The sequence below is a fragment of the Chiloscyllium punctatum genome, chromosome 19, assembly GCF_047496795.1.
Source record: "Chiloscyllium punctatum isolate Juve2018m chromosome 19, sChiPun1.3, whole genome shotgun sequence".
Taxonomy (NCBI): Eukaryota; Metazoa; Chordata; class Chondrichthyes; order Orectolobiformes; family Hemiscylliidae; genus Chiloscyllium; species Chiloscyllium punctatum.
The window spans coordinates 43870987-43894998 of record NC_092757.1 but is presented as its reverse complement, the minus strand read 5'-3'; the positions used below and the strand labels follow the sequence as shown (position 1 = coordinate 43894998).

Sequence of the window (24012 nt, the reverse complement as noted above, 5' to 3'; positions counted from 1 at the left end):
CTTGATGGCTCACTACAGTGCATTTTGTAGATAGTACTGAGAATCAGAGGTGGAAGGAGTGGATGTTGAAAGTGGTAGATGAAGCGTCAATCAAGTGGGCTACTTTGTATTATGAACACACAAACATAGAAATTAGAAGCAAAAGTAGGCCATTTGACCCTTAAAGTCTGCTCGGCCAGTTAATAAGATCATAAATAAGTGTTTATGTTTTAAATTCCACATTCCCATCCACTCCCTGATAACTTTTGATTCATCTGCAAATGATAATCGAACTACCTCTGCCTGAAAAAAAATCTACTGAGACTGCCACCACCACCTTCTGAGCCAAGAGTTCCAACGTCAAATGACCTTCTAAGAAAAAAAAAGTCATAGCATCATAGAGATGTACAGCACAGAAACAGACCCTTCGGTCCAACCCATCCATGCCGACCAGATATCCCAAGCCAATCTAGTCCCACCTGCTAGCACCCGGCCCATATCCCCCCAAATCCTTCCTATTCATACACCCGTCCAGATGCCTTTGAAATGTTGCAATTGTACCAGCCTCCACCACTTCTGCTGGCAGCTCATTTCATACAAGTACCACCCTCTGTGTGAAAAAGTTGCCCCATAGATCTCTTTTATATCTTTCTCCTCTCATCCTATGCCCTCTAGTTCTGGACTCCCTGACCCCAGGGAAAAGACTTTGTCTATTTACCCTATCCATGTCCCTCATGATTAAGTCCCGTCATCTCTGGCTTAACTGTTTTACAATTAGAAGTCACAAATTTTAAGGGCTTACTCACAAGACATGCTTTCCACATCCATCTTGCCGAGACCATTCAGGATTTTATAAACTTCAACAATTCACCTCTCAGTTGTCTAAACTCCAGTGGAAACAGGCAGAACCTGTCCAACTAGAAAACCTTTTCTGAACTACCTCCAATGCATCTACATCCTTCTTTACATAAATAAGGTGATATTATCTCACCAATAACTGAAACATATATTTATGTTCAATTCCTCTTATTATAAAGGCCAGCACCGCTTTTGTCTTCCTGATTATGTGCTGCACTTGGATGGTGTCAAGCTTCTGCCTTGTGCATAGTGGACAGGCTTTGGGGAGTGAGGTGGTGAGTTATTTGCTGCATATTCCTAGCCTCTGACCTGCTTTGATAGCCACTGTACTTGGATGACTATTCCTATTCAATTTCTGGTCAATGGTAACAACGTTGGTTGTTGAAAATGGGGAATTCAGTGACAGAGGTGACATTGAATGTCAAGGGAAGAAGATTAAATTCTCCATGCTTGGAAATTATCATTGCCTGGCACTTGTGTGATGTGAATGTAACTTACCTATTGTCAGTTCAAACTTGAGTGTTGTCCAGGTCTTGCTGCATAAGGACACAGACTGCTTCAGTATCAAAGATATGAGAACATCATACAGTCATCAATGGAATTCTAACCAGATGATGGAGGGAAGGTCAATGATGAAGTAGCTGAAGATGGTTGGGCCTGGGACATTACGCTGAGGAGCTCCTGAAGAGATGTTCTGAAACTGAGATGACTGATTTTCAAACATAACCATTTTCCTGTGTGCTAGGTAGAACTCAAACCAGCAGAGAGCTTTCCCCCGATTTCCATTGATTCCAGTTTTGCTAGGGTTCCTTGGAGCCACACTTGGTCAAATGCAGCCTCAATATCAAGGATTGTCACTCTTGCTAAACTATGTAAGATGAGCTCATCCCAGTACAGATGCTGCCATTCTAAGCACAGGTCAATTATTCAAAAGATGGATCACTCAAAGGTGATTGGAGGGAAAACAGACTCAGTTCTGCATTGTAAATCAGAATGATTTCCTGCTACCCAATTCTTTCCCCTCTCTCTGCTGCTAGATACTAAACCAAGGAGGATAGCAATGACCAACTGACTCCCATGGATACATTAAAGAGGAGGTGAAAATTAAATCAGGGGAAAGGAATGAAGAGGTACAAGGATAGAGAAGGAGGCAGCTTGTGTGATCCAACATCACTCCTGGGCTATTAGGGCCGAATGGTCTGTGTCCAGGTTATAAATTCACTGCCAATTTGAAATGTGTTTCTGAGTGCCTGGTGAAGCAGGCAGCAGCTGGTGGAATGACACTCAGTCACAGTTAGTCAGTCTCTGCTGTCCAATATCACTGTGGGAAGATAGTCAGAACACTCACTTCCCACTGTCTAGATTTGAAGTATGCAAATTTTTAATGTCAAGATGTCGAAGGAAAATGGTTTAAAGGCAGACTGGGTCAGCATGAAGAAGATAGAACTGACTACTCAGCTAATGACAGAGACGGGGGAACAGCAAGTTAGCCAACTGCCAAGTTAGTTTAAGCCCTCCCCAATATTGCCCCCACCTCCCAATATTTCTGATTGAGTTTCAATGGTGTTTCTTGCCAATGTGAGAAACTGAGGATAACTGGGATGAAGAAGGTAAACTCAGCTTGTCTTCTCAATTCAAGGAAAACACTCTAAAAAGGTTTGAGGATTTCTTTTGAAAATTTCACATTGAGAAAGCTCATTTTGAAAAAGTCTATTTGTTTAAACACTGCTGCCAAAATACATCAGATGTTCTAACTTTCTGTCTTATTTATTCTGTTTTATCACACCAAGTACTCCTACTGAAAGGTAAAATTAGATCACATTAGATCACTCAGTCACAAGTGGATCCATTTACTCCCATTGTAAATGTTAATAAATGATTCATTCACTTGAATACAGTGCCATTCTCAAGTGCTATGTGATGGTAAACCACTTCATTCTTCATGGAACAAATGAAGCACTGCCATTTCATTGGACTCTTAGAAGCAGAACATCCTCTTTAAGGGCACAAATGTCACACCTTGTCATAATTAAAGGCTCTATGTCTATTAAAAGACTGTGCTTCATTGTACTTTAACACTGTGTTGCTTTAAGAACTGGATACGTTGATAAACTAGAGACCAGGATGAAACCACATGACCAACTGCCTTGTGCAATAGATGTGAGCTAAGGTGCTTTTGTGATGCAGCGGTAATATCTCTACCTCTGGGTCAGGTGGTTTGGGGTCAAGTCCTATCTGTTCTAGACTTGTGTCATAACATCTTTGAACAGGTTGATTCGAAAGTACCTAAAAATGAGCAAGAGACAGGACATAAAATGGTTATCTACAGTGAAAACAAAACATGCTGGAGATCACCATGGGTCAGGTGGCATCCATTGAGAGAAAGCAAGCTAATGTTTCTTTAACTAGATGACTCTTTATCAGAGATGAACGTTAGTTTGCTTTCTCTCCATGGATGCTGCCTGACCTGCTGTGATCTCGAGCATTTTTTTCAGTTCATATTCCAGCATCTGTGGTAATTTGCTCCTCCGTGGTTATCTGCAAGTTGTTCTATGCTGTTTAATAAACTCGTTAAAAAATGAGGTTGTGGATATTCAAACAGCTTTTCAGAAGAAAAGTCCTTAATAAGTGTTAATTCATATTGGAAAATAGAGGAGGGCAAAAGGACATCCAGTTAGGAAACAGTAAATGAATTTAACAGCTAGGAACTAGCTCAAGAGGACAGGAAAGGATCAGCACCCAATTCCAGCCAAAATCAAATCATCGGAATTACTGGTGAAATTCAAGATCTCATGCAGGATTAAGACCTATTGCAAAATGACAGAAAAAAAGCCACCCTGAAAATGCAAGTTTAAGGACACAGAAGAAAGGCCAACTTTTAACGAGTGAGGGACTCTGCATAACCTGAAGTACAAGAAGTGCTAATTGAAAAGAACAAGCTCACAACATCACAGACTGTACACATTGGCAGAACAAGCAAAGCCATGTACAGACAAGTGAGCATCCAAATGACCAGCCTTCAATTAAAGAAGAAAAGTAAGTGAAGCAGTGACAAAAGAATGTACAGAGAGGGAGAGAATCGTGTAGACGCTTTGAACGACCACGTGAATTCACAGACAGATGGAAATGTCTTATCTCTGCATCAATCTGCAGAACTTGTGGGAAGGACACACGGAAAAGATGTGCAGAACAAAAGAGGAATGTGAACGATGAATCAAAGGAAACTGTAACAGGGCCAATGGTTAGGAAAAAAAACCCAATGCATCCAACCACCTGCAAGATGCCTTTGAGTTTGAGAACATGATAGAGACAGGAAATACACAACTGCATGAAGTGGCTAGATTAGAGTGGTGCTGGAAAAACACAGCAGTTCAGGCAGCATCCAAGGAGCAGTAAAATCAATGTTTCAGGTAAAAGCCCTCCATACTGTATTCCTGGTGAAGGGCTTTTGCCCGAAACATCGATTTTACTGCTCCTCGGACACTGCCTGAACTGCTGTGTTTTTCCAGCACCACTCTAATCTAGACTTTGGTTTCCAGCATCTGCAGTCAATGTTTTTACCTGCATGAAGTGGCTGCATGCCACAACTTCCAGACAAAGGAAATTCACACAAACATTTAGATGAGATAGAGGATGAGAAACAAGCTCACAGTGAGAAATCTGAAGGTAAAGGTTAACACCAGAGTACAGGTTAACATCATCCAACTTAGACGAGACCAGAGCATCTTGCCGGAAAATTTGGAGGTAACTAGAAAGGTGTTGTGAAAGCAAGCAATAGTATGCTAACAGTGCACCAGGGAACTGAGATTCAACAGTTAGGAACAACTTATACCAGAGGGATACACTAGAAATTAATTGCATGTTCTATGCCACTGAAACAAAGGTTTCCACTCTCCTGGGGCTGAACATTTGTAAAAAGCTGCAATTTATCCCAACGAACATGAGGTGGAGGAGACAGAATAGAGAGTTGGAGATAGTTCATCCACTGAAAAGCAGCCTCCAAGAGAGTTCTGCACGCCCTACTCCTGGGGCAATAATTTCCTGTCTTGTGAAGAAGGTGTTTATACACACTCTTATAACTTACAAATAAACATCAGTTTTCTCTTTGCAAGTGTGTTCCATATGCCACCTAGAGGTAGTTATTATACAATTTACCTGTACAGCTTTTTCTGTAACGCAATACCAACAAAGCAAGTTACTAGCCAGGCAGGTTAGAATTCAATAAAGAGCACGATTCTTTCCAAACACAAAGGGTGATTCAAACATTGAGGAGCTGAACGACTATGAGAAGCCATAATAATAGTTGAGGCAAATGATACAGGTCCATTTAAGGTGAGACTCAATAAAAAGGTGAAGGAGACAGGGCTAAGAGCTCGTACTGAGAGAAATACAGGAGGAAGGACGGCAGGAACAACCTCAGACTGGTGAGGCCAAATGGCCTGTTTCTGTGCTGTACATCCGACCTGTCTCTCAGGGCAGTAATCTTTGTGAAATTTCCTGGTTGTGGATATCATGTGCCCTCAAATTCATTGTTCAAGAGAAACAAAGATCGTAAAATGTTCCTGATTTGCCTTTCCAAAATGTTGTACCTCACATTTATCTGGATTAAACTTCACCTGCCACTCCTTGGTCCATTGGTGGATCTAATCAAGATGCCATTGTACTCTGAGGTAACCTTCTTCACTATCCACTACACCAATTTTGTTTTCATTTACAAATTTACTAACCATTCTACTGAGCCAGTCAGTTCAGCCAGGTCCTGTTGACTGGTGGCTACAACATAGGATACTAATGTAAGCGTGCAATAAATACTGAGTAAAAACACATCATTTCTTCCAGAATAAAGAACTGTCCTTAACTCCACTGTAACCATCAATATGTATGCCAATAATGAGTTGTGACTAAGACAGTTTTAGTGAATTACAATGATGAAGAAAGAGTAATATTAATGTAGACAAGTGAAATTTAAATTTGTAGATACCCATGCTTTTTCATCAATACGTCCTATGTTAATGATACTAATAGTCTCCCTATTTGGGCACTCACACCTGTTACATTGGGACTAATGAAAACATCCCCCCCCACCCCTTCCAACCCGACAGCATGTCGTTGGCACTTAATTTTAACATTAATGAGTGGGAAACAGCAAAAAGTTAGAGAACTTGATTGAGTTTTTTGAGGAGGAGGCAAAGAAGATTGATGAAGGCAGAGCAGTAGACATTGTCTATGTGGACTTCAGCAAAGCATTTGACAGGATTCCACATGGTAATCTGCCTAGTAAGATTAGATCACAGGGGATCCGGGGGAGCTAACCAATTGGATACAAAATTGGATTGAAAGTAGAAGACAGAGGGTGATGGTGGAGGGTTGTATTTCAGACTGAAGGCCTGTGACCAGTGGATTGCCACAAGGATCGGTGCTGGGTCCTCTGCTTTTTGTCATTTTATATAAACGATTTGGATATGAATATAGGACATATGGCTAGTTAATTTTCAGAAGACACCAAAATTGGTGGTGTAGTGGATAGTGAAGATGATTATCTCAGTGCACAGGGATCTTGATCAGATGGGCCAATGAGCCGAGGGGTGGCACATGAAATTTAATTTAGATAAATGTGAGGTGTTGCATTTTGGTAAGGCAAACCAGGGCAGCACTTATATTTACTTAATGGTAGGGCCTTGGGTTCAGGAGTCCTTGTGTAGGAATCACAAAAAGCTAGCATCCAAATTGAGTGAGTAATGGAGAAGACAAATGGAATGATGGCCTTTACTTCAAAGGGAATGGAATATATAAGTAGGGAGGTCTTTCTAAAACTTTACATGCACTAGTCAGACCACAGTAGACAAGGTGGCTGAAAGAACAAAACAAGCCAGGCCAGGCAGCATCAGGAGGTGGAAAAGTCAAGGGAAGGTTATACTTGAAGCGTTGACTTATGCATTTCCTGATGCTGCCTGGTTTGCTGTATTCTTCCAGCCTTCTGCTTATCTACTTTGGATTCCAACATCTGGAGTTTTCTTTAATTCTAACCCATAAACCACGGTTGGAATATTGTAACAGTTTTGGGCCCTTTTGGAGGCAGTCCAGAGAAGGCTGATACCATATTAGATATAGAGGGACTGACTTAGAAGGAGAGGTTGAGTAGACTGGGGCTTTAATCATTAGAATACAGAATAAGAGGCAATTTTGTTGAAACATATAAGATTCTGGGGATGGACCTGATCACTGTTTGGAACATGGTCGAATTGCATCGCGCCTACCCTCCGGCTGGAGTAGCGGCTGTCGTCAGGGAGCCGTTGCTCAGGAATCCGCACCTCCGTACTCGCGGGTTCGAGTGGCTGTCGGAGGGGAGGGCCGTGGCGGCGAGGGTGACCAGGGTCAGGGACGTGCTGGGTGCCGGGGGCCTGGGCTGGACGCTGCCGCAGGACATAGCGAGCAGGGCAGCGGTAGACGTCCGGTACGTGGCCACCGCCATCCGACGCCTTAAAACGGCGGTGCTCGGACCCAACGTAGTGCACCAGTTGGAGGACGCTCAGGTGTGTGGTGGGATCCCGTCCGCGCTCACCACAGCCCGGACGGAATTTCACATTGGCCCCAAGGTCCCGTACTTCCCGCGGGAGCCTGTGCCCCACAACCTGAGCCGCCTCCGAAATTTTAATTTTGTCCCCTTCCAAGGGGGTAAAAAGAAAGACCCTGTATAGACTGCTGCTGCACACCGTCCACCTCTTCTCCCTCATCCACCGTCCGACACGCCTTGGTGTGCCCATTTGCCACCGGGCGGTGGAGATCCCCAGTGGAGGGCTCTCTACGCGGGAGTCCTCCCCCTTTCTCTCGGGGATCTGGGGTGGAGGGTGCTGCATGCAGCAGTCCCCTGCAACCGCAGGTTGCGGTGGTTCACGGACTCCCAGCCCAACTGCTTGTTCTGTGGCGCTGTGGAGTCCGTGGACCATGTATATATTGGGTGTGGGCGTTTGCACTCCCTTTTTGATTTTCTTAAAAACCTTCTCCTCTGCTTTTGGCTGCACTTCAGTCCCACGCTCCTGATCTTCGGGCACCCGGTACAGAGGAGGGAGGGCAGGTCTGAAGACCTCCTCGTGGGTCTGCTCCTGGGCCTGGCCAAACTGGCCATCAACAGGTCCAGGCAGCGGGCCGTGGAGGGGGTCGTTAGGGCCGACTGCCTGCCCCTCTTCCGGGGTTACGTTAGAGCCCGGGTGTCCTTGGAGAAGGAGCACGTGGTGTCCACCAACACCCTGGAGTCGTTCAGGGAGAGGTGGGCGCCGCAGGGAGTGGAGTGCATCATTTCTCCCTCCAACTCTATTTTGATTTTGTCCCTACCCTCCCTTTCACTGTTTTGATCACACAGCATTGCCCTTTGATGTGAAGGGCAGTGCTTGTCACTGGCCACTCGGGTGTTTCTCATATCTTCCTGGTGGTGGAAATTGAATAAAGATTCGTGCACTTTGTGTCTTTCACTGTGTCTCACACTGCACACACACACCATGGGTGCTGGGGAAAACATAAGCACTACCGCAGTTAGGCGGTAGTGTTGGGGTAAAGAAGCAAAAAAAGATTCTGGGGATTTGACAGGGTAAGAGGACAAAGGTAGCAGATACACAGGAACACCATCCCCTGCAAGTTCCTCTCCAAGCCACTCACCATCCTGACTTGGAAATATATTGACATTCCATCAATGTCGCTAGGTCAGAATTCTGCAATTCCCTCCCTAAAGGCATTCTGGGTCTACCCCTACAGCAGGTGGTCTGCAGTGGTTCAAGGAGGCAGCTCACCACCACCTTTTTCCAAGGGCAACTAGGAATGGATAACAAAGGCTGGCTCAGCCAGTGATTCTCACATCCTGTGAGTAGATAAAAATAAAAAGGAGCTAAAGATCGATAAGACCCCTGGACCTAATGGGCTGTAAACTGAAATATTAAAGGAAGCAGCTACATAGATATTGGATGCTGTGGGAGAGTCAACAAGGGCATAATCTCTCAATAAGGGGCCACCCACTGAAGACAGAGATGAGGAGAAATTTCTTCTCTCAAAGGGTAGTGAATCTATGGACTGCTGTTGAGGCTAGATCATTAAATATATGTTATGCTGATATAGACAGATTTTTAGTTAGTAAAAAATCTAGGATTCTTGAGAAAAAGGCAAGAAAGTGGATGTAGGGTTTATCAAATAAGTAATGATCCCATTGAATGGTGGAGGTGATCTGGGAGCATTGAGTAATTTGATCAAATCTTTAATTTTTGTGAGATCCTGGGAACAGTGGGCCTCAGGAATCTGCCATTGACCACTGTGCCATAGCTGACAGCCAGGATGGTACAGTAGAATCGGAAATCTTTGAGATAGTGGGTTATGTCAAAGAGAAGGCACAGGGAAGGCTGGCTGGGAAGTAAGTCACCAAGTCCAAATGAAGTGCATCCTCAATTGGAGATATAAGTATGAGGGGAAATCATGGTGTAACAACTTTTCAACCCTCCTCAGATATGAAGGACCAGAGAATTGCAAAAATAATAGTCTGGTTTAAAAAGATGGAGAGCAATAAAACTAGAATCTATAAGACATTCAGTGTAATCTCAGGTAGGAAACCATTGCCTGGAACATGATTAAGACTAAGTTGGACAAGTGGGTGTGATCTAAAGGAAGTCAACTTGAATTTATTTGTGCTACAATTAACTAGGTAGAGTTTTTTGATGAGATAACATGAGATGTTGAGGGCAATGCTATTGATGAGGCGTGGATGCATTTCCAAAAGATGTTTGATGAAGAGCTACATAATAGGTAAAGTGGAAGTTAATGGAGACAGATGATTGACCTGGAGTGGCAGGAGACAGAGAGTCAGGATAGTGAACAGGATATGATCAGTGATGTCCCACAAGAACCTGTTTTGGGACTTTAGATCAGATTCCCTACAGTGTGGAAACAGGCCCTTCAGCCCAACAAGTCCACATCGACCCTCTGAAGAGTAACCTACCTAGACCCATTTCCCGCTGACTAATGCACCTAACACTATGAGCAATTTAGCATGGCCAATTCACCTGACATGCTTTTGGATCGTGGGAGGAAACCCACGCAGACATGGGGAGAATGCGCAAAATCCACACAGAGAGTCACCCGAGGCTGGAATCGAACCGAGGCAGCAGTGCTAACCACTGAGCCACCGTGGCACCATTTACTATTTGATGTATTTATAGGCTTGGATGAAGGGGTAGAACGTCACATGTACAGATGTGGCAATGACTCAAACACTGGATGATATTGTTAGCAGTGTGGATGGAAGTTTAAAACCATATAGAGATATTGATAGAATAAGGAAATGGGCAAAACTGGCAACCAAATTCAGTGTGAGCAAGTGTGAAGACATTCAGACTTAACAAGGCTAAAACAGATCTCTTTCTGAATGGTGAAACGTTAGAAACAGTGGAGGCCCATAAAGTAATTGAAGTCCAGCTAAATAACTCCGTAAAATGCCACAAATGGATTCAGAAAATAATTAGGAAGGCCAATGGAATGGCTACATATCTAAAGGAATTGTAACAGTTCAGCTACACAAATACCTGGACACAAATCCCAGCTGGAGTTACTGTCAGGAGTTGTGGCTACCACACCTCAGGAGGTAGGTCTTGGCCTTGAAGGGGAGCAGTGTTTATTCAAATGATAAGACGACTCCACAGGGTCAAATTATGAGGAAAGGTTAAACAGGCTAGATATGTATCCCCTGGAGTTTAGAAGGTTAAGTGACTCTTTCTTTGAAGTCTTCAGGAGCCTTGAAGAGTTCAAGGTCAATATGTTCCTGTGAGGGTGAAGAGAAAGGTTAGCAGGAATAGGGAACCCTGGATGACAAGAGATTTTGAGGCATTGATTGGAAAAAAGGAAGCATGGCTCTGGTACACGCAGTTTGGATCAAGGGAGTCCCTGGATGTACATAGGGGTTATAGGAGATTACTGAAGGAGGAAATCAGGAGGGCGAAAAGGGGGCATGAGGTAGCCTTGGCTGAGAAGATTAGGGTGAATCCAAAGAGGTTCTTTCAGTATTTTAAAGGAAAAAGAATAACTAGGGAGAGAGAATAGGGCTCCTCAAGGATATAGTGGACATGTATGTTTGGAACTGTAGGAGATGGGTGAGGTCCTCAATGAATATTTCTCCAGCGTGTTTACCATGGAGAAAGACATGAAGATTTGGGAACTTGGGGAAGTTAGTGGTAATATCAGAGTCGAGGAGGTGTTGGATTAATTAGAATGTATGAAGGTGGATAAACCTGTTAGTCCTGACCAGATATATCCCAAGAATACTGCAAGAGGCTAGAGAAGAACTTGCAGGGGGCCCTAGCTGATATATTTGCATCATCATTAGCTGCGGGTGAGGCCCTGGATGACTGGAGGGTAGCGAGTGTTGTGCCCTTATTCAAGGAGGGCTGCAAAGAAAAACCTGGAAACTGTAGACCAGTGAGTTTAACATCTGTGGTAGGTAAGTTTCTGGAGAAGATTCATTTGGAAAGACAGGGTTTGATTAGGAATAGAGCATGGGAGATCATGCCGCTCAAATTTATTAGATGAAGTGACCAGGAAGATTGATGAGGGCAGGGCAGTGGATGTTGTCTATATGGATTTCATTTAGACCTTTAATAAGGTTCTACATTGAAGGCTGCTCTGGAAGGTGAGACTGCATGGAATTCGGGGGAGCCGGGAAATTGAATACATGATTGGCTTGATGTAGGAAGCAGAGGGTAATAGTGGAAGGATGCTTGTTGGACTGGAGGCCTGTGGTGGTGTACCTCAAGGGTCGGTGCTGGGCCTATTACTGTTTATTATCTGTATCAACGATTTGGATAAGAATGTACAAGGCATGATTAGTAAGTTTACAGATGACACTAAAATAGGCGGCATCGTGGACAGTGAAAAAGGTTATCAGAAATTGCAGCAGGGCCTTGATCAGCTGGGAAGTGAGCTGAGAAATGGCAAATGGAAGTTAATATAGGTAGGTGTGAGGTCTTGCATTTTATAAAGTCAAATCAAGATAAGAGTTTCATGGTGAATGGTGGGGCCTTAAGGAGTATAATGAAACAGAAGAACCTTGGAGTTCAGGTTCACGGTTTTCTGCATGGTGGTTAGTCACTGGTAGATAGGACAGTAAAGAAGCTTTTGGCACACTGGCCTTCATCAGTCAGAGCCCCGAGTTGTGAAATTGGGAAGTTATGTTGCAGTTGTACAGGACATTGGCGAGGCTGCACTTGGAGTATTATGTTCAGTTTTGGTCATCTTGCTATCGGAAGGATGATATTAAACTGGAAAGAGTGCAGAACAAATTTACAAAGATGTTGCCAGTACTCAACAGTCTGAGTTATAGGGAGAGGTTGGACAAGCTAGGACCTTTTTTTTTTAAACAGTTTAGGAAACTGAGGGGGGGGATCTTATTGACATGTATAAGAACATGAGAGACATAGATAGAGTGAGTGCACTCAGTCTTTTTCCCAGAGTTGGGGAATTGAGGTTAGAGGGGAAAGACTAAAAGGGAACCTGAGGGGCAACGTTTTTACATAGAGGGTCGTATGCATAAGGAATAAGCTGCCAGTGGAAGTGGTTGAGGCGGGTACATTCACAACATTTAAAAGGCATTTGGACAAATACATGGATAAGAAAGGTTTAGAAGGATATGGGGCAAGCGCAGGGAAATGGGGTTAGCGTTGATGGACATTCTGGATGGCATGGACTGGTTTGGGCCAAAGGGCCTGTTTCTGTGCTGTAGGTCTCTATGACTCTTCAAGTTGTTAACAAATGGAGATAAGAGGTGAGAGTGTGGTGCTGGAAAAGCGCCGCAGGTCAGGCAGCATCTGAGGAGCAGAAGAATCGACCCTGCAGGCAAAAGCCCTTCTCCTAACAGATGTAGATAACCTATTTCCAACACTGGGGAACCTAGGGCCATGAAGCTTCAAACCATTCAGGAATGAAACTGGGAAACACTCACCACAGGGAGTGGTGGGAGTTCAGGATTCTCTGCCACAAAGCACAACTAATGGGAGATCAGTGGCAAATTTGAAATCTGAGATTGACGGTTCCTGTAAACCCTGTGTATTCAAGGACCATTTGCCAATGGAGTCAGGTCATGGGCTATCTATGTTCAAATTGAATGATAGGACACACCTGAAGGACCTTTTCTTATTCCTATGTCCCTAAAGTCCCCATTCAACAAACTTCCAGTGGCTAAATGAGCTGGCAATTTTTAATTTTCTAATTTTGAGCTTCAGCTGTCCAAGGCAATGGGGCAGTCAGTGACAGAAAACAGAACTCTTCTATGGGTTCAATACACAAGTATTCTACAATAAGGTCAGTCAGATCTCAATTCTTGATCAGTGAGGTTTTGCCAAGGTCTATTTCATGCTATCTTTGTCTTATTGTATTAAAGAGTCTATAACCCTTAAACCCAGTGGGTACAGCATTCCAACATTTAAAATGTATTTATGAAGTAGATCAGCGAACCATGCTGATGGGATGGTCACACATTCATTTCTCAACTTCATCATTCCAGAATCAATGACACAGAATGAAAAACTTACATGAAAGTCATAGATTTCAGAGAACCTCCTATAGATGAGCTTTTCCGTCAAGTCACTCCATTTCACCATCAGCATGTAAACCTAAAACAGAAAGAGAATGGTCAGTTCTGCAGGAAGGGGCACCTCCTAATAATTCTCTGCCTACTCACTAACTACAGTGTTCACATTCTACGTTGACTCAACATGAAAGGACTTGTCAAGTTTTAGGTAGTAACTGCCTACAGTGTACTGTATACCACATAGTCCTCTACATCTACCACTGGTTCATCACACTGACACACACTCTAGCACAATAGGCTTCGGATGCTATTTCACACTTCACCATGAGGTAAATGACATGTCACGATGATATAACAAGACAGACCACATGGAATGTGCTAACTACTTGACCAACAGACAGCCCTCTATTAGTCCAGTATACCTGTGTTTTCTTTATCATAACCTGCTAAAATAACTGTCCAGCCTTTTAAATTTTTGTTTCTTTTCTTTGAAGCCTGGATTTCTTCCAGCTGCTGATTCAGAGGCTGTTGGTTTCCTCTATGCCTTGTTTAAGTTCCTTCACTACAACATCACTGCCAGCATTTATTGCTGAAAGGACTAGCTCATGAGGAGCTCCTCATTGTGTCTGTCGTGAGTCTCCACCTAAATTTCCTGACTTGGCATTTGTTTCCAGCATTGCATTGAGCTTAAGCTGATGTTTCTATAGGCTAGATTTATTTCACTCGCAAATTGCACAGATATTCCTGTAAGCCAGTAATGTTCTTCTTGGATTGATGATACAAAGCTTGTAATCCATCCTGCTTTGATTCTTTCTCATGCTGCTCTTCATTCATCCTGTGGGCCAGCAGAGGTTTCCCCTAGGCACATGTCCCCGCATCAGTCTTAGGTTGGACCAGGGAAGGGGATGGGAGACTGGTGAGGAGGGAGAGGGGGAAAGACTGTGGTCAGGGAATGGGGTGGGATAGACTGTTGGCAGAGAAGGGGGAGAGGGAGACCTTGGTGGGGGGATAGGTCTGAGAGGGGGTGATTATGGTCAGGGACAGGGAAGAAGCAAATGTGGTAGGGATGGGGAAAGGTGGGGGAAGGGGGAGAGAAGACTGTTGTCAGGGAATGAGAGGGCAGGACTGGTGGGGATAGGGGGGCAGTATGGGAAGACTTGTAAACCACTCCCTCTAATGCAATGCTGTGCGCCTTTGGCTCACTAGAAGCACTTGGTCTTGGACTTGGATGCAGGATTCAATCCCATCTCCAGTTAGTTACAAGAAATGGAGACAGCCTCCTTTAAGCCCCAACACCAAATTTAGTTCTGAAGAAGGGTCACTGGACCTGAAACCTTAACTCTGCTGTATCTCCACAGATATTGCCTGAACTGCTGAGTTTTTCTAGCATTTTCTGATTTTCTGTTCATGTTCTGATTAAGAAGTGGGCCCCTTCATCTTTATGTAACATGAGAGCTGAGGACACAAAGAGCCCAAACATCATGAAGCTGGGATATATAACTGCACTGACATCAAGTCACAATAAAAATGAAGAGTAATTAAGGTAAAACAAGGAAGTATTTACAATATTTACACGGATTGAAGTCTGTGGTTTAAACTGTGTTGAGTCTGCTCTTTCTTCCCCATTAGCCCTCCTGGCCCAAAGATAGGGTGGCACGGTGGCTCAGTGGTTAGCAATGCTGCTTCACAGCATGTATATATTAATGACAAAAGGGTAACGAGGTAGAGAATAGGGCCCCTCAAAGATCAGCAAGGCAGCCTATGTATGGAGCCACAGGAGATGGGGGAGATATGAAACGAATATTTTGCATCGGTATTTCTGTGGAGAAGGACACGGAAGATATAGAATGGAGGGAAATAGATGGTGACAGCTTGAAAAATGTCCTTATCACAGAGAAGGAGTTGTTGGATGTCTTGAAATGCATAAAAATGGATAAATCCCCAGGATCTGATCAGATGTACCCCAGAACTCTGTGGGAAGCCAGGGAAGTGATTGCTGGGCCCCTTTCTAAGATATTTGTAACATGGATAGTAACAGGTGAGGTGCCGGAAGACTGGAGGCTGGCTAACATGATACCACTATTTAAGAAAGGTGGTAAAGACAAGCCAGGGAATTACAGACCAATGAGCATGGTCAGTGGGGGGCAAGTTGTTGGAAGGAATCCTGAGGTACAGGATGTGCATTTATTTGGAAAGGCAAGGACTGATTAAGGACAGTTGGCATGGTTTTGTGCATGGGAAATCATGCCTCACGAACTTGGATTGAGCTTTTTGAAGAAGTAACAAAGAGGATTGATGAAGACAGAGTGGTAGATGTGATCTACATGGACTTCGACAAGGTTCCCCATGGGAAACTGGTTAGCAAGGTTAGATCTCATGGAATACAGAGAGAACGAGCCATTTGGATACAGAACTGGCTTAAAGTTAGAAGACAGAGAGTGGTGGTGGAGAGTTGATTTTCAGATTGGAGGCCTGTGCCACAAGGATCGGTGCTGAGTTCATCATTTATATAAATGATTTGAATGGGAACATAGGAGGTATAGTTAGTAAGTTTGCAGATGACACCAAAATTGGAGGTGTGGTGGACAGCTAAAAAGGCTACCTCGGATTATAACGGGATCTTAATCAGGTGGACCACTGGGCTGAGGAGTGGCACATGGAGTTTAATTTAGATAAATGCAAGGTGCTGCATTTCGGGAAAGCAAATCAGAGCAGGACTTATACACGTAATGGTAAGGTAAAAACAATGACTGCAGATGCTGGAAACCAGATTCCGGATAAGTGATGCTGGAAGAGCACAGGCAGCATCCAAGGAGCTTCGAAATCGACGTTTCGGGTGAAAGCCCTTCATCAGGAATAAAGGCAGTGAGCCTGAAGCGTGGAGAGATAAGCTAGAGGAGGGTGGGGGTGGGGAGAAAGTAGCATAGAGTACAATGGGTGAGTGGGGGAGGGAATGAAGGTGATAGGTCAAGGAGGAGAGGGTGGAGTGGATAGTGGAAAAGGAGATAGGCAGGTAGGAGGAAATGACCTGGGAGTTGCAGTGGGAGAGGGACTCCCTGAGATTCTTGTAGAGAGAGGAGGAAAACTTCTTCAAGGCAGGCATCCTTGCAAGAGGATTCGCAGTAGAGTTAAAATCAACGAGGTAAAAACAATGACTGCAGATGCTGGAAACCAGATTCTGGATTAGTGGTGCTGGAAGAGCACAGCAGTTCAGGCAGCATCCAAGTAGCTTCGAAATCGACGTTTCGGGCAAAAGCCCTTCATCAGGAATAAAGGCAGTGAGCCTGAAGCTCACTCACCCATTGTACTCTATACTACTTTCTCCCCACCCCCACCCTCCTCTAGCTAATCTCTCCACGCTTCAGGCTCACTGCCTTTATTCCTGATGAAGGGCTTTTGCCCGAAACGCCGATTCCGAAGCTCCTTGAACTGCTGTGCTCTTCCAGGACTACTAATCCAGAGGCTGAACAGGCTAGAGCTGTTTTCTCTCGAGTGTCAGAGGCTGAGGGGTGACATTACAGAGGTTTACAAAATCATGAGGGGCATGGATAGGATAAATAGAAAAAGTCTTTTCCCTGGGGTGGGGGAGTCCAGAACTAGAGGACATAGGTTTTGAGTGAGAGAGGAAAGATATAAAAGGGATCTAAGGGGCAACTTTTTCATGCAGAGGGTGGTACGTGTATGGAATGAGCGGCCAAAGGAATTGGTGACGGCTGGCATAATTGTAGCATTTAAAAGGCATTTGGATGGTTATATGCATAGGAAAGGTTTAGAGGGATATGGGCCAAATGCTGGCGAATGGGACTAGATTAGGTTCGGATATCTGATCGGCATGGACGAGTTGGACCGAAAGGTCTGTTTCTGTGCTGTACTTGCCTATGACTCTTGGGTGATGTGTGATTTTTAGCTTTGTCCACCCTAGCCCAACAAAGGCACCTCCACATCATTACTGAAACACACCAGGACTCTGAGGGGCTTGACAGGGCAAATGTTGAAAAATGTTTTTCCAAGTGAGGGATATAGTTGCAGGATAATGGATACTCACTTAAAACTGAAATGAGAGGGAATTTCTTCTCCCAAAGGCTAGTGATTGTCTGGAATTTTGCAATCCAGAGATTGTGGAGGATCAATCAGTTGATCACTGAGTATTTAAAGATTTTTGAAATAGAGGGGAGTTGAGGATTATGAGGAACTGGCACACTAAAGGAGTTGAGGCCTGGGTAAGATTAGTCATGATCTTATAGAATGGTAGAGCAGGCTGGAGGTGCTGAATAGCCTTCACTTGCTGCTACTTCTTATGTCCTTATGCCTCACTATCACAGACTACTGCTGGAGGCCCAGATACATTTACCTGATGGAGTGTGGAATTCTACAAAATTCTCCCATCATATAGGATAAAATGATTCTGTTGGCTGCCGGAAGGATTGTTGTAGGCAGGAGGGTGGAAGAACACAACAAGCCAGGCAGCATCAGAAGGTGTAAAAGTTGACGTTTCAGGTGTAACCCTTCTTCAGGACTGGGTAAGGATTGTTGTATGCAGGGAAGGAGTGTTTAGGTCATAGTGTATTATCCTGTTAATTAGGCTATAAATCCTTTCACTAACTGAACAGCAATCTTCAGAGGAGATGTACAACAGTAAAACAAACAGGCTAATAGAATTCTTTACATTTAATTAATAGTGAGAGGTCAGACTGACTGCTCCCAGTTAGGGAGCACGTCAGCTGTAAGGGACATTCAGCCTTGGATCTTCGAGTGACCGTCCACCAAGGCGGACTTCGGGATAGGCACAACACAAAGTAGCCGAGCAGAGGGTGATAGTCAAGTTCGGTACCCACATGACAGGTGACCCCACTGTACACTATGCACTTTCTCTCTCTCTCTCTCTCACACACACACACACACACACACACACACACACACACACACACACACACACACACACACACACACACACACACACACACACACACACACACACACAGGCTTATACTCCATGACATTCACACACACACTTTATCAAGCTTTCATACATGCAAACACACACTCTCTCACGTGCAATCACACTCACACGCACATACTCATTCTCTCAGTCTCTCTCTCTCTCACACACATACACGCACACACGTACAAGTCTATGGGGTGAATTTGTATTTGCAGATACATTCTATTTTGCTCAAAAAATGCATAATCTGTGGGCTGTCAACAGAGGTAATATTTTATAAATTCCACTTTGGAAATAGAACCAGTCTGACTCAAGATTGGGATACAGACAGACTCTAACCTCACACCTTTAATACATTGTCTGAGCAGAGATGTCACCTTTTGTTATAAAGTCTAAGTTATCTCGAGAAATTGACTTAAAAGTAGTTCTGGGATTTACATATTAATGAATCAAAACCTGCATTCTAAAAGATGAAAGATTTAACAATCCAGGTTTGTTCAATATATCGCTGCATATTACTGTAACCTTTTGCTATAAATTTTGTGTCTTATGATTTTATACTCCACAACCACCTGATGAAGGAGCAGCACTCCAAAAGTTTGTACTTCCAAATAAACCTGTTGGACTATAACCTGGTGTTGTGTGATTTTTAACTTTGTCCACCCCAGACCTACACTGGCTCCTTCACAACAACACGACCTATTGTAGCCACTAACACTCTTCATTAACAGCTATTCACACTCCTTTGTCTGTCCAACTGTTCTTCTCTCCCTTTGGACTTCATCCCCACTTATTGTTTACCCCTTAACCCCTGCACCCACCCTATCTTCCGCATATTCTCCTAGCTACCATTAGTTCTGGGGAGGGATCATCAGAATGGAAACACTAACTCTGATTTGTCTTTACAGATGCTGCCAGACCTGCTGAGCTTTTCCAGCAACTTATGTTATTACACACCTATGCAGCAGGTGAGATTTCAACACAGGCCTCCTGAATCATGGGTAGGAACACTACCACAAGAGAGACCCTCTAGAATTCAAATGTAATCATTTGCAATGGCAGGATTCAAACCTGGGATCCAGAAAATTTTCTGGGTCTCTGGATTAATAGTCTAGTGAAAATGTCACTACGCCATTGATTCCAAGTTAAGTCTTTACAGTACAATTGAAATGGTTAACAGGATACTGGTTTTCAAAAGACATAGTTATTGACCATTTCCACAGGTCAGAGAAATGGCAAAGAATGGACATAAACTCAACATATTTCACAAAAGGAATTAGTCAGTGGATTAGAAACATTTCTTAATTGAGAGAATGGTTTGAATTTCCACCTAAATTCAAGCTAACCAGTTTAGGAATGAAATTATGGAAGTAATTTTACACATCAAAGGAACAGGAAGTTTATAGCAATTTTCCCAAATTGCCACTTCCACAAGTAAGATCAGTAGCTTTTTGTCAATGAAGCTGAATGGAATTGAGGTGGAATATTGAGGGGCTGCATAGCTTCCTCCCTTTGTGCTTAATTCTCTCGATCAAAAAACACCACGGACAAGAAACTATCAGTATTTATAAGAAAGTAGATTGATTGTTTAAATAGAATATTAATGGTTGTCGGAAGAAACAGGAGAATGGGTTTCGACCGGGTGAGATATTAAAGCATGGGGTATGGGAGTAGGGAAGTAGGATTAGGCTGGATGGGATATTAGAGGGGGCATGGAGTGAGGAGGAGAGAGGGATTAGACAGGATGGGATATTAAAGGGTGTGGGCAGTGATAGAAAGAATGGGATTAGGTTGAGTGGGTTGTTGAAGGGTGCATGAGTGAGAGGGAGGGAGGGATTAAGCTGGGTGGGATATTAAAGGGAATAGGGAATGAGAGGGAGAGTGGGATTAGACTGGGTAGAGGGTGCACTGTGTGAGGGGGAAGAGTAGGATTAGGTTAGGTGGGATACTAAAGGGATGGGCAGTAAGGGCGAGAGAGGGCTTACATTACTGGGTCAGGTGGATGACGTTTTATACTTTCACTACTTTAGTCTTCAATATTCAAAGAACAAAATATTATTTAAGAATATGTTGACTATATAAATGTTTTTATTACATTTATTTCCAAGTGCTGCGAGATTACATTCTGTAATTCTTCCCACTTCCTTAAGAATGCTACACTCCCTAATCTTTTAAAAAAACTGTGTCTTGGGTTTGACCCTGACAATATTACATTTGTGTTCACATTTGTCATCAAGCTGTTTAACTGGATAATTGCTGCAACAAACAGTCTCTCAAAGCTCATCAGCACATTGACTGCTCTTCAGAAACATGCTGCTCGTTTCTAATTCATGTGACACTGCTACTCACGTAATGTTGGTTTGGGACAAATCTTTTCTCAAATCCTAGAACCTCGATGTGTCTGATGTAAAGCCCCTCCATCTTAGGTTGATAATAAAGTTGTCAATCTTCTCCAAAGGGGTGTGAAGTTTTCTTCCACTCTTCAGTCTACACAACGAGCTGTCACTGGGGGCTTTCCTGAACCTGACTGACTAGTTAGTTTGTCTTCCTCATCTCTCCCTTCTCTCATTTCTCACTTCCGGTCCACATTAATTGGCTTTAGTAATCTTCGGTTTTTTCCAACAGACATCAGCTCTCTATGAACTGTCTACGTGACTCAGTTATTCCCAGCAGCATTTACTGGTAATGCTCTAGAGAAGTGAAAGTAGATATAATTAGATTCTGGTTACATGAAGCAAGAACTTAGCAAATCTATTTTGCCTATTCATTTATTTTGTAAAGTTAACCTTTAAAGAATGCCGAGCTTGGATCAGGACTCTGGTTACTAACCTTGGAAAGAGAGTCTCCAGTTCTACCTGAAATAACTCCACAGAAGCTGGTATCCCATGACCAACTCACCCTTTATTTACACGTGGAGAGTCCTTAATGCTGATCCATTTCCCTCAGAACCAGCCTTCAGAATCAGCAGGGTGTCTGTCACTACTTATTTAACCCATTTTGACTCATCAATCTGTTCAGAGATGTCATTATACACCTCTGGTGGAACATGAACCAGAGTCTCTCGGTCCAGATACTACTGTTGTACCACAAGAGCAACCCCCCTGCCCCTCCCCACCCCACTCCACTGCCGTCTGACCTGCCTTATCTGTCAGGCAGGGCTCCCTGTTTAGACCAGATTAACATCCCCAATCAGGGAACTCATATTCTATGAGGTCCATATGACTGACCTCATTACAATCACTGCACTGCCCACTCTGATCATATTGTTGGCCACATGAAAGTGACAAAATCTTGTGAAGCCCATCTGAAACAAATGCTAAACTAAACGTCATTGTTGAGAGGTCAGGAATCACACCAGAAAGGTCAATAGTGAGCTCCTGAGAATCAAGGAATGAAGTGAGAAGGAGGCAGAAAAGACATCTACACTATGGTGAGATACAAGTTGGTTTAAGACAGTGGATTCAGGACAGCTTATGTGCCATGATGGAAAACAGTGGAAAGATGACAGCCTAGAAGTCACCTAAACTATTCATCCAGACACCAAGACAATGCTCTGGGGACCCAGGTTTGAATCCTGGCATGGCAGATGATGGAATTTGAATTCATTAAAAATCTGGAAGAGTCTAATGATGACCATGAAACCATTGTCAATTGTTAGAATCCCATCTCGTTTGCTAATATCCTTTAGATAAGGAATCTCCTGGTCTGGCCTACATGTGACTCCAGACCTGCAGCAATGACTGCCCTCTGGGCAATTAGGGATGGAAAATAAATGCAGGCACATCATGAGAATGAATAAAAAACAAAATTTCTACAAATGCTGGACCAAGCATGATTATTGGGAGGTCATGGGTTTCATCAGAAAGGTCAATGGTGAGATCCTGAGAATCAAGGCTAACTGAATGAACACCACTGAATCTCCAGAGATTCCTAGCATTTACTGAAAAAGTATCTCCATCAATCTTAGAGAAAAAAGATGAAGTGGGCAGAGCTGAGAGAAATGAAATGAGTACACTGGTTGACTCCCTCAAGGAGCTGGCACAAGCATGTTATCACCAGAGAGTTTTGACATGAGAGGTATTTTCCATTATTGTGGACCCCAACACAATCGAGCAATGTTGTGGATAAATGTCAATGCCAATGTGTTGCCAGGTACATAGTCTGATCAAATCAAATAGCATATAATTGTCGTCAAAACTAATATATGCTCGAAAAACATTAAATCTCTGTTGTTCAATGTTACTCCATAATTGTAAACACCTACTGAACAGTCCTGAGTGGAACAATAACTTGCAACCTGGCTTTATTAAGCTTCCTGGAGGTGACATACATTTATACACAAGGGTTCTTTCACTTTAAATAAATACAAATATAAATACCCTGAAACATGGTGAGCCTACAGTTCTCTGTGGCAATGTGTCAGCCAGTTTGGAATTACCAAACAAATTGGCACTCTTGCACATGATCTGATGAGTCCAAGGCTAAAAGCTTCAACAACACAACTTTTTGCAGCATTTTTCAAGAATCCTTTACATTCAGACATGTAAGAGCTGGCCTGCACACAACTCTTTATTGAGCCCATCATTGAAAGGTTTTGCAGTGGGACAACAGTAGGATAAGCAAAATCTAGATCTGCTTTTTGAACTATTACACAATACCTTGGGGCTCTTTTCCTCAGCTTCCTGCACAGGCGTCTACATTACAGAATTTTCTACTTTAATCTTAGGGAAGTTATTTTGTATGGGAGCTCATTTTTGGCTCATTTACATGTCAAATGTAAGTTGACATTCTCCATTGACTTTAAGAACTTAATATTATTAAACAACAAGCAAAACAACAAAATGTCATCCAGTTACAGCAAGACTGATTAATACAGAGACTGTAAGAGGAACAGAAACATTTAAATCAACTTCCTTACCACAGAAAAACGACAGGGAAAAAATTGTTAAAAACATGATGGGGTTGCATTCACTCAGATACTCAAATACAAATTAGGCCATTCGACCCTACTAGCCTACTCCACCACTTAATATGATTGTGGCTGATCTGATTAGATTACCGACAGCATTCGGCCCAGCAAGTCCACACCAACCCTCCGAAGAGTAACCCACCCAGACCCATTCCCCTAACTAATGGACTTAAACTATGGATAATTCACCTGAATTGCACATTTTTTGGATTGTGGGAAGAAACCAGAGCACCCAGAGAAAACCCAGACAGACACTGGGAGAATGTGCAAACTCCACACAGACAAGGGCCCAAGGCGGGAATTGAACCCAAGTCCCTGGTGCTGTGAGGCAGCAGCGCTAACCACTGGGCTACTGTGCTGCCCTGATCTCCACATTCTCATTTACCCCGATAACCTTTGACAGCCTCATTATTCAAGAATATTCCATGACCCTGCTCCACCCATTCTAAGAAAGAGAATTCCAAAGACTAATGGCCCTCAGAAAAAAATCCTTCTCAACTCCTCTTAAAATTCCTCATTCTTAAGCTCTGTCCCTGAACTCTACCCTCTGCAAGAGAGAACATCCTTTCACATCCACCCTGTCAAGTCCCTTCAAAATCTTATATCTTTCAATAGATAAACTCCAATAGATAAAAGCTTAACCTGTCCAACCTTTCCTCATAACTACCTCTATTCCAGGTGATAAGTGAAACCTCGTTAAATTGCTTT

General features: G+C 43.3%; 1 protein-coding gene across 1 annotated transcript in view; it reads right to left on the bottom strand.

The window, feature by feature from the left end:
* ncf1 (neutrophil cytosolic factor 1) overlaps positions 1-20980 on the bottom strand; it is a 75721-nt gene extending 54741 nt beyond the window's left edge. The window contains exons 1-2 of the mRNA XM_072589291.1: positions 20685-20980; positions 13395-13475 (exon numbers count right to left, since the gene is read on the bottom strand). Of these exons, the coding sequence (XP_072445392.1) occupies positions 13395-13475; positions 20685-20756 (153 nt within the window). The 5' untranslated portion in view covers positions 20757-20980. The remainder of the gene's footprint in view (positions 1-13394; positions 13476-20684) is intronic.
* Between the last annotated feature and the right edge of the window lie 3032 nt (positions 20981-24012).